We start from the raw sequence: 19,571 nt of genomic DNA on the forward strand, positions 1-19,571 counted from the left end.
ATGTGACCTTCAGAGCCGCCCGCACGGGATGACCGGAGCCATCGCCCCGCGGCGCCCGCGCCTCGCCACGGCCCCGCGGGCGCTCTGACCGCGCGCGCCCGGCTGCCGGCCCCGGTCTCAGTCCCGGCCGTCGTCCCCGTCCCCGCCCGCCATGCCGCCCGGGCCCGCCGCCACCCTGGGCACTGCGCTGCTGCTGCTGCTGCTGGCCTCCGAGTCCGCGCACAGTGAGTACCGCGCGGGGCCGCGGCGCGGGCTGGGCCGGGGGACCCGTCCCAACACCCCGCCACCCCGGGGGCGAGGGGAGCCCCGGTGCCCGCGCCCAGACCCGGCCCCGTGCGCGCCGACCCCGTGCGCCCTGGCCCCGCCGCGCTGACGGCGTGTCCCCGCTCTCTCCCGCCCGCGCCCGGGAAGCTGTGATCCTGCGGGCGCGCGAGGCGGCGCAGTTCCTGAGGCCCAGGCAGCGCCGCGCCTACCAGGTCTTCGAGGAGGCCAAGCAGGGCCACCTGGAGAGGGAGTGCATCGAGGAGCTGTGCAGCCAGGAGGAGGCCCGGGAAGTGTTCGAGAACGACCCCGAGACGGTGAGCGCGCGGGCGGGGGAGGTGTGCGCCCGGCGCCTGGGACCGCGAGGTGGAGCAGGGCAGCCGGGTCCCCTCGAGCGCCGTCCCTGCGGCGCCGCATTTCCGGGGACACCGTCCGTGCGCGCACGGCTGGGAGCCTCGGCGTCTGCGGCAAGTCCTTCGGCTGCAGGGCACATCCAGACCCTTATTAGGGGGGCGGTCGGCGCGGCGGAAGGGCAGGGTCTTAGGCGCCGGGACCCGGGCCCACCCTCAAGACTCCTCCTTCCGAGGCCCAGTTCTGCTGGTGACGCCAGGTGCCGCCTTAGCTGGAGGGGGGTGGCGGATGTCGGCGGGAGGTCCTGCGGACGCCCTGCAGTCCTCTTCCCTCGGCAAGCCTGTGAAAGCAGCCGCTTTGAAAGAACCGTGCAGTGATATGACAGCTCAACCGGGATGCCGCAGGGTCCGTTTTAAAATGTAAAAGAAATAAATGGTTTAAAAAGAAGATCAGTTTCCTACCTCCCCGCCCCCTTAGCTAGACTGGAGCGGGGCGGGGAGCTGCTCACAGCGCCCTGATCCGCAGCAGGAGGGATGGAGCTTTAGCTTCAAAGGCGTGAGGGCTGGAATTGCTGGCAGCAGCGGCTCCCGCGGCAGGAGGACGGGAGTAGAGCTGGAGCACGTACCGTGGAGGGTCGGGGGCGGTCCGAGTGGACAGCAGGGACGGGCCCAGGTCCCGCCGCCTGTGCGCAGCCCCTGCGGAAAGGTGCACTCGCCGAAGCAGCTGGTGCCTTCAGGAGCCCGACGGGCTGGCTCAGGACAGATTTCTATTAATAATGTCCTCGGAGAATGCGGGGTGGCTGGGCACCCGACCGCAGGGAGCAGCCCCGGTGTGGCCTCCGCGTCAGCGAAGGAGCTGTACCATCTTCGGGGAGGGGAGAGGGGGTGGCGGTGCCCTGGGGGACCTGAAGCGCGCCTGTCTTTGGGAAGTAGGACTGATGGAGATGGGGTGGGCTTACACTGCGTCGCTTCACACCGAGAGGTCAGGGTGATTTCACAGCTGGTTTTGGTTCTACGGGAAGTTTTCTTTTAAAGGATTCTTCTGGGATGAAATAAATGTCTCGTGTAATAAACAAATGGCTGTGAGGCCCGTGGGCTTTTACTTTGACTCCCGTTTCTGACCGGTTGGTTTGACCATCCCTTCAGTCCCCTTTCCGAAACAAGCTTTATACAGGGATGGCCCAGCTCTGCCTACCTTCCCTCTGGCCCAGCGCGCGGCGGCGGTGGCTGAGCCGTGACAGGCACTTCTGCTGCGACTCTATCCTCAGTGTCCGCAGCAACGCGGTTTGTTTTGCCACCGGTCTCTTTTGGCCTGTTTGCCCGTTTCTTTGATGGTGAGTCCCGGTGGCCCAGAGGAGCTGGCATGGCACCTGCGGAGGAGTTCTGAAGGTCCCGCGGTGGGCTGTGTCCCTGCCCTGCTGCGGGATTGTGTGCCGGCTGCAGTCCCGCCAGCCCCAGGCCCAGCCTGGAGCGCTGGCTTGTACAGAGTGTGGGACGGGCTTGCAGGTGACGAGACTTGAGGGCGACAAGGCCACCACCCACGCCGGCCTGCCCCTGCCCTGCCCCCGTCCCTGCTTTCCAGGATGGAAAGGCCTTGGGCCTGGGCACACTGCACACTAATCGCTGCGCCACCCTTCCCAGAGCCATCCCCCCTGTGACTTACGCTTTAATTATAACTTTGTCTACAATGGATGAAATGAAGACGAGACAAGGAAGCCGTGCTCACAGCCCATGACTTTAATGAGACGCCGCCATTTCTGTGCAGGGACTTTGTACTTCCCTCAGCGTCCTGACTTCCCTCCCTGCCGAGGTGGAGTTGCTGTGACGCTGGGGGCGTCCTCTCTCACATCCACCCGTCTGCCCCATCGGGAATTTGTGAACTCCTTTCATATCAAAGCCATCTGTAACTTTCCAGACTTCTGTCCTCCTTTCTGGCCCCACCCCCAAATCGTAATCCCATCTTTCCCTTTATTTACCAGCTTCCCTTGCAGTCAGTGCAAACCCCCGCGTCTCAGCGCGCACCTTGCCTGCTGTGTGGGCCGCTGTGCAGGCTGCTCGCTCCGTCTGGTCTGGCCCTTGGCTTGCTGTCCTTTTCCTCAGGAGGTGCCGTGGAGGGCTGGGAGGAGCCCAGCTAGGGTCGCGGGTTGAGGCTGGTGGTGAGGGGCTCCTGCATGTCCGGCCCCGCTCTGGTCGACCAGCTGCCCCTCCAGGTGTCCACACCATCCTTTCCCTCACTTTGGGGAGGTCCCAGACTCCAGGGACCTGGGATCCCTGGGAAACCCTCCAAACACAGCTCACTGCTAGTACACCTTTGCAGAAACAGCGCTTTTGAATGCGGCCGTCCTGTGGCATCGCCGGCGGGCCCCTCTGCCCCGCACAGCTTGGGGCTCTCTTGAGAAACATGAATTCCTCGCCTTCAAATGTTGTTCCTTGTGAGTGTTCGCGGGGGTGACCCAGGATGAGCGCCCTGACCTTAGTTCAAAGGTCAACGGACCTGGTTCTGTGACCGTCACGGGACCTCCCGCCAGCGTCCCGATGTGTGATGTGATCACAGCATCCGCTGGGCTGTGATCCGCTCGCCTGCTCAGGGGGGTGCTTGGAGGAGAAGCCAGTCCTTACCTGCCAGGGTCACCTCTGGGGCTGGCCTGTCCTCTGTGTGTCTGGCCGTTGCAGCCACACACACCTGTTGGAGCAGAGGAGGCCGCACTGTCTTTCCTGTTCAGTTCCTGGGGCTCTGGGGGCCGGGGAGGGGGGAGGGGGGAGGACGCCCTGCCCCCTGAGCTGGGGGCTGGGGCACCTGGAGCCGGCCCTCTGGACGGCAAGCCGCCCCTGGAATCCGGAGGCTGTGCCCTCTGTGCTGGGTGTGTTCTAGGCTCTTCCTGCCGGGCGAGTTGTTCCACCCTGGGCCTGGGCCGTCTTCCTCTTTGGGGATGGAGGCGTCTGACAGATAGAGCTCTCCTTTGAGCAGGTAGCTGCGGGCACCTTCCCGATTCCTGGGGTTAAGGGAGCCTGGGGGCCTTCCTGATGCAGGTGTCGCCTGCTTCCCTCCTGCTGACCAGGGTCTCCTCCACATTCTTTGGGGCCGCGGGGGGGGGGGGGGGGCCCCCCCCCCCCCCCCCCCAGAGCCGGCGATTAGATTCCATCCTTATCTTGTTTTCCTTTCGCATTGTTACCCTCTCTTCCTGGCATTTCCCTCATTCTGGCCTCTTGTCCAGAGGACTCTGGGTGCCAGGCCCCCAGGCACCCCTGCTGGGTCTCCGGAGCTCTCCCAGAAGCTCACGGGGCCAGCCCAGCAGTCACCTTCCCGCTTAAGTCCTTTAAGGCCAGTGGGTTCCAGACACCGATACCATTGCCCGTGGCCTCCAGAAAGGATTCTGGACGAAAGACTTACCCAGCCCGACCTGCGGCCCCGCATGGGTCACCACCTCCCAGCACCAGTGCCGCCCGAGGCCTGCGGGTCGGGAGGAATTCCAGGTCCTGGGCCTTGACGCCATCACCTTGGTTAGTTTGAGATGCAAACAACAATATTCACAGTGTTTGCAGCTCGGCCGGCATCCCACCCACAGGGCCCCTCTGCCTCCAGTGCAGCCCAAGCCTGACCTCTGACCTCGCATGTTCACCCCACACCCCGTGTCTCTCTCTGTCTCTGTCTGGTGGTGTCTACTTGTCTCTCTGTCTGTCTCTGTCTCTCTCCCCCCACCCCACCCCCGCTCTCTCAGACATGGGGGCCCAGTGGTGGTGATACTTCCCTACCCAGGAGGGTTTTCGGGGTGCAGTCAGTTTCAGAGCCCTGCAGGGCTGCCGCCTTGTCTTGAACTGCATCTGCCCTCCAGGGACACCTGTCTTCCTGAGACCCCAGAGTCTCTGGGGACAGCTTGGGGAGGGGCAACCCCGAGGTAGGTGGAAGCCCCTCCCTCAAGTCTCCCCTGTTGGGGTGGCCTAAGGGGTCTCAGGGGTCCCAGCAGGAGCGGGGAGGGGGCCCTCGTCACCCCCAGTGACCTCCAGGACAGCCTCGGGCCCCCTGCCCCCCATGCCTGGACAGCAGCCCCTAACACTCACTTGGACGCTCAGACACGCACTTGCACACGCCCCGCTCCTCCGTGCCACACCGGGGTCCGTCGAGGAGTGTGACCAGGCGCCCTCCCTGTGCAGATCCAGCCCCAGCTCCTGTGCACCTGGGCAGCCCCTTGCCCCCGGGGCTGCCCAGGCCTCCCCACTGGGCCCCGTCCCTCCAGGGCTTCCTCCCCTGGAGGCCCAAGGAAGCGGGCAGGGCAGGGCAGGGTCTCCGAGTCGTAATGTTTTCTCCAGAGCTGGCTCGGCACGGCTCAGAGGCTGCGGACGGCTGGTTAGATGGGCCCGCATTCAGGCCCCCAGCGCGGGGCCTGCCGCCCCCCGGGTGGCCTTGAGGGAGAGACAGGCTCTGTCTGGACCCCCTTGGCTGCCCCTGTGCCTACAGACGTGCTTGTTTTAGTCCCGGGGGTCGGCCCGGCCCGGAGCTGGCCCTGCAGTGTAATGACAGGGCAGCCCCCTAAAAGACACCTCGTCCCAGCCTGCGGGCTTAACGTCTGGAAAACCAATTCAAGACGTTTTGAAAGTCACCGCAGGTCTGCCTATGGGACTTAGGAAGAACACGCCCTTTAAGAAGCTCATGCTTCTGGCCTGTTTCTCGAGGTTCTGAGGTGCTGGGCCGGGACGTCGCGAACCCGGCCAGGCGGTTACTTTGCCCTGGCTGCACTGGCAGGTGTCTGGTGTCTTCGTGCTGCTGCTTCTGTGATGCAGACTTGGCTGTGGTTTGATATTTGATGTTGGGGATACTCTGCCCCTTCGGTGGTTGTTTTAGTCCAGTGATTTCGCTGCGATCCTGGTGCGTGTACACCTGTAAATTTTGACCCTGAGAGAGTGCAGTTTATTAAGTTTTAAAGTCAGTTTTAAGGAGGTGTTGGAAGTGGACGGAGTTCTTTATCTGCCTCTGAGAAAGGCCCTTTGCCCCAATTAAAAACACGTCCTTCAAAGGAGGTAGTGATGTGTTTCCATCACACTTGTTATTTTCTTGGACTTTCTGTTTTTCTTCCAAAATTCTAGGTGAAATTAGTCTCCTTCCAGTTAGTGCCCATGATAATAAAATACATTCTTTCCACATCTGTCCCCAAACCCTACCACCTAAACCCAGTTCTCTGAGGACCTCTTCTGGGAATGCTGTGCCCTGTGGAAATCCCACAGCTGGGCTGGACCAGCTCCCAGGGCGTCCGGGAAGGTCACTGCTGCAGCCACGGGGCCGGAGGCCAGGCTGGGGCCGCCTGCCCAGCACAGCCACAGGTACAGCCCCCAGGGGCCTCTGTGGTTTGGACACACGTTTCTTTAGTGCCACGCTTCGGGTTGAAATGGAAAACGTGTTAGGAGGTGGCTGTTGGCAGTTGTCGGGGGCAGGGCGCCTTCTCCCGTGGGGTGTGGCAAACCCTGACCCCTGACCCCTGACCCAGGTCTGCACCCACCACATGCCTCCTCTGAGTCTCTCCTCGTTCACACCAGCCCATCCTGTGCTGCTCGGAATTGAACGCTCACGTGTGCGGGGCCGTGGTTCAGCAGGGACCCGAAGGGGCCGAGGTGCCCTTCCATCCCCTTCCAGAGGCCAGGAACGGGCTGGAGCTGCCCACTCACAGAATCTGTCACGGGACCTCAGAATGCTGCTTCGGGCGAGAGCCTGAGCCATCCCGTGGAGGCGCCCCTGAGCTGCGGCCCGGGAATCGACAGACTCAAGGGAGTCAGCTCATTAGTGGGAGGACCAGGGGGAACTCAGGGCTGACCCCCGAGCCCAGGTGTCTGCGGCCTCCAGGGCGAGCCTGGGTCCCGTCTGCACAGCCTGCTCTCAGGGCCTCCTGGACACACTACCTTTGCACAAAGGCTGTGTTGGAGCTGCGCTGTTTGCCCTGATAACTTGTCACCCTGTACTCTGTCCAGCATTTTATTTGGGGGTTTTGCATGATGGGAAAATACATCATTTTGGTTTTCCTGAATTCACGTAAACAGGGAAGCATAACATTGCGTTTCTGACCTGACCATGCCACCCTCGCCTGCCCGTCTCACCCGCAGCACGAGTCCTCTGCAGCCCAGCCTGTGTGGGTCCCTGCGAAGGGACGGGTGGTCGCCAGCTCCTCCCTGATCCCCGGGCGAGGTCCACTTTCCTCTTGCCTCTTACTCACTCTCTCTGGCTTCTCACCTCCTTCCCCTCTCCTGTCGGTGCCGCTGCGGCCTCTCAGCCTCTGGACAAAGCCTGCGGCCCCCCGCTCCCCCCCGCCCCCGCAGCACACGTCCTGCGGCCTCCGTGGAGCATCTCTGGTGCTACCACTTCTGCCTCCTCGGGGCCCTCCCAGGACAGGCCGACGTTCCGTCCCACCTGCTGGGCCTCGGTCCCCATTCACACTGCCAAGCAGCCGCGTACGGTCTCTCCCTGTGGCTTTGGGATGACGCCTGAGCCCCCAGCCAGGCTGCCCAGCAAGCCCCCTCCTGGTGCTGGAGACCACGAGGGCCACGTCCCTGCCCAGAGCCCCCTGGTTCCCGCTCTGCCCCTTTGCTCCACAGGCTCCTGGGGGACACACTCTGCTCGCTGGCGCCCTGCTAGGGGCTGGCATCCTGCTAGGGGCTGGTGGGCATGGCTTTGCGGGTGGGAGGCAGACAGCGTCGTCCCTCCGCCTGGTCCCGCGCTGCCTGAGCTCCGCAAGGCCAGCTGCCACGTGTCGGCAGGGACAGGTCGGAGGGGACAGGAGCGTCCCTGCCTGACTCCAGGGAAGATGTGGTTTCCTCACTGCTGTGACACTTCAGCACAAGCTTACCCTTCCGGAGGCCAGAGTCTGAAATGCGTCTCTTGGGGCCGCTCCCTTCTGGAGGCCCCAGTAGGGAACCCACGCCTGCCTATTCCAGCTTCTGCAGGCGCCGCGTCCCTGGCTCGGGCCCCTCCTCCATCCTCCTGGCCGGCAGGTGGGCGTTCTTTCTACGTTGCCATTTCTGCATCTGTTGCTGCCTTTGCTGTTCCTTGTTGGCACACCCTGTGGTCCCCTGAGCCCCCGATGGCCCAGGGGAATCACCTCCTCCCAAGGTCAGCCGGTCAGCAACCTCACTGACCTTCGCTGTGGAGCCCACCATATTCACAGCTGCCGGGAGGTGGACCTGGACGTCTTTGGGGTCATTGTTGTGCCACCACAAAGGTGTAGGAAGGACTTAGCATGGGGTCCGGTGCTTAGAAATCCCTCAGTGCAGCATAGCCATGGTTTGAATAAAGTTTTGCTGGTTCACCTTCGTGAATCACATTTCCCAGAGAGAACGTGGCAGGCCTGGCAGGGAAGGCTTAGTACCCGGTGAGGCTTAGTATCCGGTGAGGCTTAGTAGTACCCAGTGTGGCTTAGTCGTTTCCTCTCCTGCCTGTGAGCACCCCAGCCACTCAAGTGAGCAGCATCGCTGCATTTGGCCTTGAGAACAAAGGGTTTCCGGGCAAAGCTGTGGATGACCAGCCAGTGCTGTGAAGGTGAGAGCCCAGCAGCCCCCAGAAGCCTCCGCCAGGAGAGCACTTTGGACGGGAAGAAGGGCCACTTCGAGTGAGCCACTGAAGACTGATCAGATTACACAGTGAGGGCACCGATCAATCTTGAGGAATGAAGCCGTAAATTATAGAAACAAATTTATTCCGTTTCATGCTTTACAAAATTGTATTATAAATGTAATTAGGCACTAAATTTTCAGAACAAAGAAAAGATTGAAGTAAGACTTTGGGGAGAGGCAGGGCATATTTTTTCGAAATAATAATGATTTTTAGAAAGCCTACTTTCTCCTTACCATAAATGGAGACATTTTTGCAAAAAGCGTTTGACAGCTTCACCCACAGTCCCACGAGCCTTTGCTAATCCTAGGTAATCAGGTTATTCTGTCTTGAAGCAGTCAGTCTGTGATACTTGCGAACTTTCTCTTCTATCGTTGTTAACTGGCCTAAACCCTGATTTATCAGTGCCTTTGCATTGGTTACTTCCCAAAACATTCTCACTGACTCATGAAATCTTGACTCACGGTAGATTTATAACTTTACTTTGCAGGTCATTACAAATGTGAAAATTGCACTCACTTTTCAAATTCAGCTAGCCTGGGATTTTTGCCTCATAAATTTGGAAACTGCAAGCAACAGTGGTTTAAACAAGACAGTTTTATTTATCTCTCGTGTAAAAGGTGGGAGGCAGGCTGCCCAGGGCTGCTCAGTCGTGGGGGCCCAGGGGCCTCCATGACCTATTTGTGCTCCACTGTACTGGTGCATGGCCTCTGTCTGCCAGGCCTCCTCATACACTGGGCAAGTTGCTGGAGTACCAGCCATCACATCTACATTCCAGCAAGGAGGCCAGAGGACCAAAGCGCTCCACTCTCTTTACTCAGTTTCACTCTCTGTGTGTATCTCATTGGCCAGAATTCAGTCACATGCCCACCCCTAGTTGCAAGGGAGGCTGGGAAGTGCAGTCCTGTAGCTGGGTGCATTGCAGCTCTAACTAGATCCAGAGTTCTCTTACTGAGGCTGGAGGGAGGATTGTGGATGCTGGATGGCAACTGCAGATCTCTGCTGTGGGGGGAGGTGTTTGGAAGCAAACCTGTTTTACGAGGTTCATTTCCAAGAGTATGTTCATGCCTGGCCGGAGACACCGTACTTAGCCACGTCACGGAGTTTTTGCACAACACGCCTCTCACATGGGTCTTTTTAGCTGCACTCATACAACCTGTGCTTGGAGGGACCAGCCCCGCTCTGCTGCCCTGGTTCTTGCCGCACACTGGGCCTCGGCAGTCGCCCAGCCCCCTGAGCCTGTCAGCCCGCAGCTGAGTGGTGAGCGGAGGCTGCCACCCCCTGCCTTGCGGCCCTGCTGACCCTGGCGGGGTGCGGGGGTGCCCAGGGCCTGTGTGCACGTGCTCCGCCAGCAGCTGGGGTGCAGCGGGTGCCCAGAGCAGGTGGGAAGCATGTGCAGAGGGATGTGCCGTGGGCAGGTGCAGGTTGCAGGGAGGGGCCGGTGGTAAGGGGACCAGGGTCTCCATGCCCCCGAGAGCCGCTGCTGCCCATACCAGGGCCCTGAGCATCTGGAGCAGCGCGTATCATCCTAACACTGATGTGAAGAGGACCCGGAGAACTGGGCCCCCCCGCTCGGGCCGCTGTCCCTGTCACATGCGTGCAGGTGGGGTGGGAGGGGACAGCCATGGGGATGGAGGGTGTACGTGCAGCTGAGGGAACCACACACACAGACGTGCAGAGCTGCAGCAGGGCCTCAGGGCCAGGGCCGGGGCTGATCCCAGCGTCACCCCTGCCACTGGGTGGTCATACCCAGGACTTTGTTCCAGGACCTCCCTGCAACGTGCACTTCAGTGTCTGAGGAAGGAGAGGACCCAGTGCCCTCGCGGGGTGTCTCTGGGGACTGCCCCCCTTGCAGGGTCCGCCCTGGGTTCTCTGGGTGGAGCAGGGCCTGGGGGATCCCAGAGGTCCATGTTCTGAGAAGTGGTGTCTGTGTTTCCTTCTGTCTTGTGGAGTCTTTTGCACCTGGTTTGGAGAATCTTAGCGGAATTGGGGAGAAAGGAAGGAAAAAAGGGTTTTGTGTGAACCGTACTAGGAGAATACGTGGGGAGCCGTGTAACGCCAGCCCCAGGGGTTAGGAGCCCTTCCGGGTCCCCGGGCGGGACCAATGGAGCCGGGGCACCCAGCTGCAGGAGGGCGTCTTCAGGGGCCGCTGTGAGCTTCACGCTCTTAGGAAGCCGAGGCCTCGGCAAGGGCAGTTCAGGCTGCCGTGACCTTGACGGTCTTCTGCCAGAAGACAGATTTGCTAGCAAGGCCGTGGCCAAAGGATTGGTCAGCCCTCCCGACTGGTCCCCAGGGAAAACACCTTTACACGTTTCATGTCAGTAAGCGAAGTTGTCCTGACAGCCGAGTCCCAGCCTGGTTTGTCAGAGCAGAGATGTTTGGAAATGACTTAGTGCTGTCATGTCCCAAAGGAAGTAATGAGTTCTCAGTTTACTGTTGAGAAGTAACCACACTGTGGTGTGAGGTGCGACTCTGGCCACGTTGTGTAATCCAGATAAAAGCCCAGACATTCCACGACAAAGATCCACGCACCACCGACACGGGCGTGTCTGCAGGGTAACGTCCACGCTGGCCAGCAGAGCCGGGAGCGGGAGTCCCCAGCCCATCCATGCGCAGGGCCAGGAAGCGAGGCCATCGGGTGAACAGTGGGACAGCATCAGGGCTGGATTCTCACGCCTCACCGGTCCCCGCAGGGACGTGGCCGGCCTCTGAGGAGCTCAGGGGTAAAGCAGATTTGCTCTCCTGAATGTGCGGGGGGCAGGTCACAAGTAGCAGAGACAGAGGAGGGGCTCACAGGGAAGTTTCTCCTGTAGCTCCAGAGCACATGCAGCCTCACTGTAGACCCCGGTGGACGCAGCTGCCCTTGGGCGCAGCTCCCTGAAGGAGCTTCGGGCCACACGTTCCCGTGCACAGACCTGCGGGAAGCAGGGCGGCACGGAGGGCTGCGGAGCCTGAGCTTTCACAACAGCAGGGCTCAGTATTAAAACATATTACGCGTTACTGTTAACTAGTCACGATCTTGAAGAATGGAACCTGCCTTTCCGGAAGGCTGCGGTGTGTAACCGTGTGTGTGATCGGGTGCTTGCCCCGCAGTTCTTCACCACGTTCAAGCCTGGTCTAATCCTCGGCTTCCTAAGCCTGAGCGGAACTTCCTGCGTCCATCCTGAATCTTATTTCAGAACCAAATTCCCTCCCTTTGCAAAGCCCAGTGGCCTCTGTTCTCCCTCTAACCCCGAAAGATGCCACGACCCCCGGGACCCTGAGAGCTCTCGTCACAGGGCCCCAGACTGGTCTGTCTCTCCGTCCCCAGCGCCAGCCGGTGTGGGACTGAAAGCAGGAGAAAGAAGCGCAGCCAGCCTTGTCGGGGGCCTGGGAGCGCAGAGGAGGGCAGTCGCCTCCTGCCTGCCTCTGTCACATTCGCGTGAATGTCACCTTCGCAAGTGTTGCATGAGTCCCAAGCTTGCTCTGATCCTTACTTTTCTTTGAAACAAGTTGAGTTTTACAAGAAGCATCTTTACCAGAACGCTACTTTATAAAAGCACATCTGAACGCGTCTTCGCGGGACGCCCCGGCCAAGCACGAGCGGAGGGGACAAGTGAGGCGGTGGGGGACCGGCAGGCGTGAAGCACGGGCCCCGTGGGGTCCGGCGCCCCCGCCCTCCCTGGGACGGGACTCAGTCAGACTCCACAGCCGGCCTGGAGCCTCAGTTTACTCATCTGTGATAATGGGGCTGATTAGCAAGACCCTCCTGGGAGGGTGGTCGTGAGCAAGCAGGTGACACCCAGCATCCGGCCCCTTGGTTCCGTCAGGGAGGGGACACAGGGCCAAACTGCTCCGCGATCGGCCCTGAGCAATCAGCCCTGAGCGGGACATCAGAGCGTGTGGGTCCCGGAGCTGCTGCCGGGATGGGCACAGGCAGGTGTTCTCTCACCTGACGTTCACTGCCCAGCGCCCATCTCTTAATTTGCAGTCATGGATAAAAGCACTCCCCGTCTACACCCTCCATCCCTCATCCAGCTGTTTGTTTTACAAGTACCGTAGCTGCTGGGAGTCCCACAGAGGCCTCCCATCTCCCAAGGGGCCCCTGCGGCCACCGGGGTCCAAGGCTTGCCTTTTTCTTGGCATGTTTCCTGTCTTCCTGAAAGGTGCTTCACCCGCACAGCATTGCTGGTTACCGCAGGTCTGGTGTCAGTGTGCAGACATCACTCTGCAGAAGCTGCGTGGCCCCAGGGACGCCCCCTCCCTCCGTCCCCTCCCCCAGCCCTCTCAAGGGCAGAAAGTGGCTTTCTGGGCAGCCGTCCTCCCTCAAGCACCTTCCCCCCCGGGCCTGGCCGTTCCTGTTGGAGGAGAGGGGTGAGGTTTGGTGGGCCAGCCGCCAGGGGGTGGTGCCCAGACGCCGGGCACTCTGCCGGTTAACCGCTGCCTTTTCTTTTTCTTTCTCCGCAGGAGTACTTTTATCCGAGGTACTTAGGTAAGTTGGACTCATTTCCTCCTTTTGTTTGGGGCCTCACACCTCATCACCGAGTTGTTCCCGGAAGGACCTGCTTGACCGCACAGTGAGTTGGGAGCTCTCCAGGGCTCACGGGACAAAGCCCTAGTTTGTGTCTTTTATACCATAGTGACCGCGTTAGTGTCACCTCCAGCCGATGCCATTGTTTGCAGACCTCTGCCCCACTCTGATTCCAGGCTCAGCTCGTTAACTGGAAATATGATTGCTTCCGTGGTTCTCGGGCTGTTTGGTCTCAGGACTCTGCCCTTGTGAAATCACTGAAGACCCCAGAGAGCTTTTGCTTATGCGGACCCTGGTTGTTGATACCATGTTATTAATTAAAGCTGAGGACATTAAAACGTGCTTTTGTTTAACTTGGACAACAGGAACGGGCAGGCTAACAGCCTTGGCCGTCGAGCAGTCATGGCGCTCCCCGAGCGCCAGTCATGTCTGTGTGTGGAGGCGGGGGGGCCTGGACTGGGGGAGAACGAGAGGAAAAAGGCCAAGGCGGTCCCGTGTTTTCAGGAAGACCTGAAAGTTCCCCTGCGAACTGTTCCTTAATCGACACTGTTTCAAGGGTTCTTTTATGTCTCTACTTATAATGAGAGAGAAGTATTCCAGGGCTTTCCTCTTTAATTGTGTGAAGCGCATTTTGGTAAATTTTCCGTTGCCCTTATAGCCTCGTAGAGGTACCTTCTGTGGGTGTGTATCTGGCAACAAGCATAGTGGACCTGTGATTGGCCTTGAGAAGCCCCATCCGGGCTCCCTGCCGGCCTTGCTCCCGGGTGCATGGCTTTGTATCCTGAGGCAAAGGCGACAGTGGCCCCCGGGCCACCTCCAATGCTATCCACTGCCTGTGCCCACATCCTCCGAGGCGCGGATGGGCAGCAGCGACCCACCAAAGGGCCAGTGAAGTGGCTCGACCAACACCCATTATGCCCAAGCTCAAGTTCAGATCATCCGGATGCTGTGGTCCCTCCCACCCCTGGCCTCCGTGTGGAGCACGCGGTCAGACAGCACAGAGGAGGAGGGGGCTAGTTCGCCAAAGAGATTGACCATCAAACCAAGGGTACTGTTTCCAAGCGGGGGTCAGGTTGAAATGGAGGCCAGCCCTCTGACCACGGTCAGAAGCTTCCTGAGTGCCACTGGAGAGCCTTCTGTACGACAGAAAGAACCCCACCAGGAGGCTGCAGGGGCCCAAGGCTCCTTGGAGACAGAGCTCTGCCCATGGGCGGAGACGTCTTCTCGTCTGACGGTGTTCCATGTTCCGTGTCAGCGTGACTAGTCTCCCTCCAGAGTGTCACGTCTGCTGGCCCCGTGCCGGAAGGTGACGCCCTGCCCTCTCTGTTTTGCAGAATGCATCAGTAAACATGGATCTCCGTACAAAAAGAACACAGATTTCATCACCTGCGTGCAAAGTAAGTCTGTCTCCTTCCTCGAAGCCCCTGCGTTTGGGGTCTTGGGGCTTTGCTATATTTCCATTGTCTTTGGAGCCACGGCACCTGCCTGATGTCCTCTCCTCTGCCCTGAACTTCCTTTTCTAAGCGAGTACGTGTTGGCTTTTCGAACAGGCAGGAAATTCGCACGGTATGAAGTGTAAACCTTTCACAGGTGGAGAGAAGGTGCATCCGGCCCTGCCTCCTGGTCAGTCAGGGGCCCTTTCGCCATGGCCACCGGTTCTAAGAATATTCTCAGACCCGTAGGAATGTACTCGGAGTCTCTTATTTCCACACAGGTGGCAGCTCCCTGAACCCATGACCCCACCGCCCTTTCCCCTCCACGTTTCGCAGACGCTTCCTGTGTCAGCACGAGCACGGCCAGCACGTGGGGCTGCGTCCACACTCGCGCTTGGTGGGCAGCGTGCTTGTTAACCAGTGTGCGCTGGCGGACACCTGGGCCGTTTCCAGTTTTTATACTGTAACAAGCAAAGCCAGAGTGTCCTCCTTGTCTGAATATATCTGCAGAATAGAGTGGACTTGCAGAGGGAAAGCTGTGTTCTTTTTCAGTTCTGCTGCAGACCCGGCCCCGTTACCCCCCACCCCGGTGGAGGGCGGGAGTGCCTCTCCCAGTACCTGCACCAGCCCAGTGTATTGCTTCTTACTTTTTTATATCTTTCAGTAGAAAAAGTGAAAAAAGACCCCCAGTCAATTCAGTTTCTTTTTTTCTTACTCATGAGTAAAGCTGAGCTTCATATGTTGAGGAACCTTGGGTTTCTTTTTCTGTGGGTAGTTTGTTCAGAGTCTTTGCCTACTTGCCTCAATTTGTAGGAGCTGTTGATATATTTTGCAAATTAGCCATGTGTACTAAAGGTAGCAAAATTTTTCTTCAGCTCATCGTGCGTCTTTATTATTATTTTAAATTATCATACGTAACACTGACACTTTGCACGAACTTTAGTCCACACGTAGACCCCCAGGCCCGTCTCAGCCGAGCCTGACTCCAGGCCCGGCTGTGGCCGGAGAGCTCTCTGATGTGACCACTTCGTCCCCGCCAGGCCCGGCTGTCAGCTGCCTTATTGCACCGGCTCCACCGGTGAGGAGACGGGCTCTGAGCGCACAGCCAGCCCCGCACGGGGAGCCCTGCGCTGCACGCGGGCCTGCACTGCGGGGTCGCCCAGGGCGGGTGGAAGACCGGGACTGGCACCAGGGCCTGGTGGGCAGGGCTCGGCGGCTGTGACCCGTCACCCAGCCTCCCACGTACCAGTCGCTGGTCTTGCCTGTCTCGCCCCGGGTCACAGACCCCAGCCCGGCCCAGGCGCACAAAGGAAGTGAGAGACTGAACGAGGGCAGGGGCCCTGCTGTGAGGCCTGGGCTCCCCACGGACCCTTCAGCAGCCTCCCAAGAGCAAGTGAGGGGCAGAGGCCGGTGTGCACTCAGGGAACAGAGCCCGCGCCCACACACCCCGGCTGACGTGAGCAAAGCCCGCCCCTCGGCCCCCCAGGCTGAGCGGGACCTCACCGGCCTTAGGCAGACATGGGAGCATCACAGCAGTTCCGCTTCCTGTCATTCCGCTTCACTTGTAGCAGATTTTTGGTGCTGTCAACTTGCCATACCCGCTCCTTCTTTTTAAATTATGTGTTCGAACTGATGAGTTTGTTTCACTTCCTGGGTTTCAGGCTGTCCTCTTCCTGAGACTGTGAAGTTGTCTGATAGTTCACGTTTAAGCTCATAACCTGCCTCGGCGTCTCTGATGCAGTGAGGAGGTCATTTATTCGAGATGTGCCTCCCCCGGGGGTCCGGGATCGGTTTCTGAGGCTCTGCCTTTGGGTCCCAGAGGGTTTGGGCGATGCCGTCTGCGGAGTCCTGGCCAACTGTCTCCACGAGGAAGGGTCTCGGTGCCTTTTCTCCTCCGTGAGGACGACGGCCCGCATTTGCATGTATTTCCCAGCTTATAACTCGTCACGCCCACACATTCCCGGAAGTGGGAGCAAAAGCCGCTGAGACAGGCCTCTGCTGGCCTCAGCAGGTGCCTCACACCCCCGTCCACATAGCAGCCGCTTCTCCCTCCATCCTCTCTCCACCGTCGTGGCCCTCGCCTCCCGCCTGTCGGGGGCCCGGGTTGGGGCTCAGGTCTGACTCAGCCCCGAGCCCCTCTGCAGGCTGCCTGCGTCCACCGAATTCCTAGAAGCTCAGGGGCACCTGCAAACACTCTCCTTCCTCTGCCCTACAGATAAGCTTCCCAACAGGGCAACAGATAAGAGCCGCTCTCCAGCTAGGTTCCCTGTGGGGATCTCCTGGGGCTGTCCCACCCCAGGGGAGGTTGATTTTTAAAGGTGGGGGGGGCGGCGGCTAGGCATTCTAGGCAAATTCCAGACAAAGGTAACGAGGCCAGGTGTGTCCTTCTGAAATAACTTTAAGTCTTTCACCAAATATGTCGAATGGAGACGCACCCCATCTTCCCCGTCCCTCCTGCAGGGCCTCTGACGTGCCAAGTGCTGCTGGGGGAACAGCCGGACCCTCAGGCCCCAGCACACGTCCCCCCGACCGCCCCGGTCTCCCTGCCCCCCTCAGAGCCCCATCCTGCGGAGACAGTGTCAGGAAGCAGACCCGTCCGTCATCTCAGCCCTGGCACTGGGCTTGACCCCCGCCGCCCCGGCCCTCCTGTCCCCCGGGGGAGCCCTCGTTACAGCGGCATGGGGGCCACAGGGCTGACCGCTCGACCCCCCTTCCTCACTCTCCGAGCGCCAGACCCAGTTCCTACTTGCTTGGGGGCGGAAGGCACTCACTGAGTCCACCGAGGACAGCTGTGCATGAGTCTCCAAATACCCGGAGGTGCTGTGTTCGGGGCACACTTGCGAGTGTTTTGTTGGCTGTAATTGTGCGGAACAAGCAAACTTTGAGGGGTCCCGTGGAAAGGCCACAAGGAGCCCAGTGAGAGACGTGGGTTCCAGGGTTGCGTACACCAACAGTTATGCTGGGCCCTCCCTGAGGGGCTCCCCGGTGACCGGGCCCCCAGACCCACAGGGACGCAGTGGGACAAAGCACGGTTTTGGGTCCATGCCAAGGACAGGGGCTGGCGCGAGGCCTGCTGAGCCGGGGGACAGGGGCCCACTGCCTTCCTGGGACCAGGAGCAAGCCCACGGTGGAAACACTGTCCCCAGACCAGCGTCCGGCTGGAGACGGCAGCGTCCTGAGAAAGAAGTGAAGAGGCGGGGGTGAGTGCCCGCCTGGCGCTCTCAATGGTCACCTGCTGGCTTGGCCTCTTCCTAGTGACCAGGCTGTGGAGTGAGTGGTGACCTCAGCTCCACACGGGGCGGGGCAGAGGGAGGGCAGAAGCACCGTGGCCACCTGTCGTGGGCTTCCCAGCGCTCAGACGGGCCCGTCGCTCGGTGAATAGACGCACGACAGTGCCTGGCTCAGGTGCTGCAGGTGGACGCCCGGGTATGAGAAGGTAGTGGCCGCTGGCACACAGAAAGGCGGCATCGCAGGGCTGAGCCTGGCCGGGTGGCTGCCCTGCCATCTCCAGGGCCCTGGGAAATGTGCCCCGTTCCCCTCCACTGAAAGCAGGATGATCAGAGAAGCAGGATGGCCATTGGTCACCGGCATCGCTGAAGCCGACAGGCCGTGGGGCCGGCGTGTGTCGGAGAGAAAGGGGAGCAGCGGAGTCCGGGGCCTGGACGGCCTGGACCGTGTCCAAGCGGAGGCAGAGGCAGCAGGCCCACCCGAGGGGCGGGCGGGGAGGCTGTGGGCGCCCTCTGTGCGAACTGGACCCCACAGGCCAGGGGTCCTGGCCTGGCAGGGTGGACACGGCCGCCGGGGCAGGGGATGTTCTGTGTCTGCCGGGCTGCCCCGTGGACCGGCCAGGGCCCTGTGGACCTGCTCCCTGGGAGGTCCAAGCTCCCGGGGCCCAGCCAGGCCCACTCCTCTCCTCTGCTGCCCCGGGGCCGCGGCCCTGACCTCGGGCCCAGGGGGTGGGCGGCCACTCCTTCCGAGCTGACCTGGGTTTCCTGGGATCGGCGGGGCCTGGCCAGCCTGGTCTGTGACGCCCTCCCTCCCAGAGGTGGGTGTCCTGTGCGGCCCGCCGGGGCCAGTGGAGGGGACGTTAGTGCCCCAGACCTGCCTCGGTTTCCTCCCAGCCGACCAGGGATAGCTCAGGGCCGCCTTCTCCTTCCTTCCAACTCAGAGCTGCCGGATCAGTGCTACCCAGACCCCTGCGATAAGGGGGGGACCCAGGTCTGCCAGGACCTCATGGGCACCTTCTACTGCCAGTGCAGAGACGGCTGGGCGGGACGGCTCTGCAACAGAGGTAAGGCCACGGCCTGGGGGCGGGCCTGGGCATAGGCGTCAGGCCCTCCCTGCAGGGCCACCCGAGGGCCCCGGGCTGGTGGGGCCCTGAGTCCTTCTCTCTTCCGCCTCTCCCCGCCGGGCCGCCTGCCACCCCGCCGGGGACACAGCCGCACCGGCCCGTCTGGCTGAGAGCAGAGAGAGGAGAAGTGGGAGGGCGGCAGGCCAGGGGTCCAGGCCCCTCACTGGCCGGCCCCCTCCCAGCTCCCGGGAGAAGATGGGCGGGCGGGGTCCTCCCAAGAGCGCAAATGTTTGCACAGCGCGGGAGGTCTTGCCTCTCCCCCCCGGGCGGGGCGCCACCCAGCTTGAAAACCCACTGTGCTGAGCCCTGAACTGTGCTCTGGCCAGGCCACCTCCTTGGGGGGGGGGGGGGTGGCGGGGAGGGCGCTGACCCCTCCTGAGAGCAGGGCAGTAAGAGTGCCCTGTAGCTGCCCCGCCCGGCGCGGCCCCCCAGCTGTCAGAAAGGAGTCAAGAGACTCTCTGAGTCTGCAGTGCGCAGGGTCAGCGGAGAGCTGCAGAAAACCCCCAGGATGTGGTTAGAACCCTCAGGCGGCCCCCTGGCTGCAGTGGGAGCCCTGGGCCCCTGTGCCCTCCCACCCAGGATCTGAGGGTGGATCCCATGGGGTCGGAGATGCAGGCGCTGCGACGTGCTCCAGGCGGGTTGTGGGTCACCTCTGGCTCTCTCCGTCCCTGTGTCCTGTTCCCAGATGTCAATGAGTGCAGCCAGGAGAGCGGGATCTGCAGCCAGATTTGCTACAACAAGCCGGGCAGCTTCCAGTGTGGCTGCTACAGCGGCTACGCACTCTCCCTGGACGGCCGGACCTGCCACGGTGAGGCCCTGGGTCCTGGTTGCCGTCCTCTCTCCTCCTCCCCCATTTTCTTCTGCGATTGCCAAGTTGCCAGTTGGCTGAAGCCACAGTCGCTTTGCTCCTCTGCGAGAGGCTGCAGTCCGTGGCTGGTCCCTCAGGCTCTGGAGGCTGTGGGCGTCCTGCAGACACAGCACATGCCCGGGCATGTCCGCGGCCACGGGGAGCTGCCCCAGCACCTCCACAGGGGCTGATGCACCAGGACCTGCGGATGGGGCCGGCCCAGCGGGG

The 19,571-nt window shown here is 61.1% G+C and overlaps 1 protein-coding gene across 4 annotated transcripts in view; it reads left to right on the forward strand.

Annotated features, from left to right (window-relative positions):
* The first annotated feature begins 6 nt into the window (after positions 1–6).
* Positions 7–19,571, forward strand: part of GAS6 (growth arrest specific 6) — a 35,956-nt gene continuing 16,391 nt past the window's right edge. For 3 of the 4 annotated variants that reach the window (XM_027115742.1, XM_027115741.1, XM_027115743.1), the window contains exons 1-6: positions 7–224; positions 412–578; positions 12,649–12,673; positions 14,047–14,109; positions 18,314–18,436; positions 19,182–19,304. In XM_027115742.1, the coding sequence (XP_026971543.1) occupies positions 152–224; positions 412–578; positions 12,649–12,673; positions 14,047–14,109; positions 18,314–18,436; positions 19,182–19,304 (574 nt within the window). In that variant the 5' untranslated portion in view covers positions 7–151. Of the gene's footprint in view, positions 225–411; positions 579–12,648; positions 12,674–14,046; positions 14,110–14,457; positions 17,346–18,313; positions 18,437–19,181; positions 19,305–19,571 lie in introns of those variants that run through there. The other variant, XM_027115744.1, reaches the window with a different exon arrangement.

This window comes from Aethalodelphis obliquidens, unplaced genomic scaffold (genome assembly GCF_003676395.1).
Source record: "Aethalodelphis obliquidens isolate GAN/ISIS:26980383/991018 unplaced genomic scaffold, ASM367639v1 scaffold15, whole genome shotgun sequence".
NCBI lineage: Eukaryota > Metazoa > Chordata > Mammalia > Artiodactyla > Delphinidae > Aethalodelphis > Aethalodelphis obliquidens.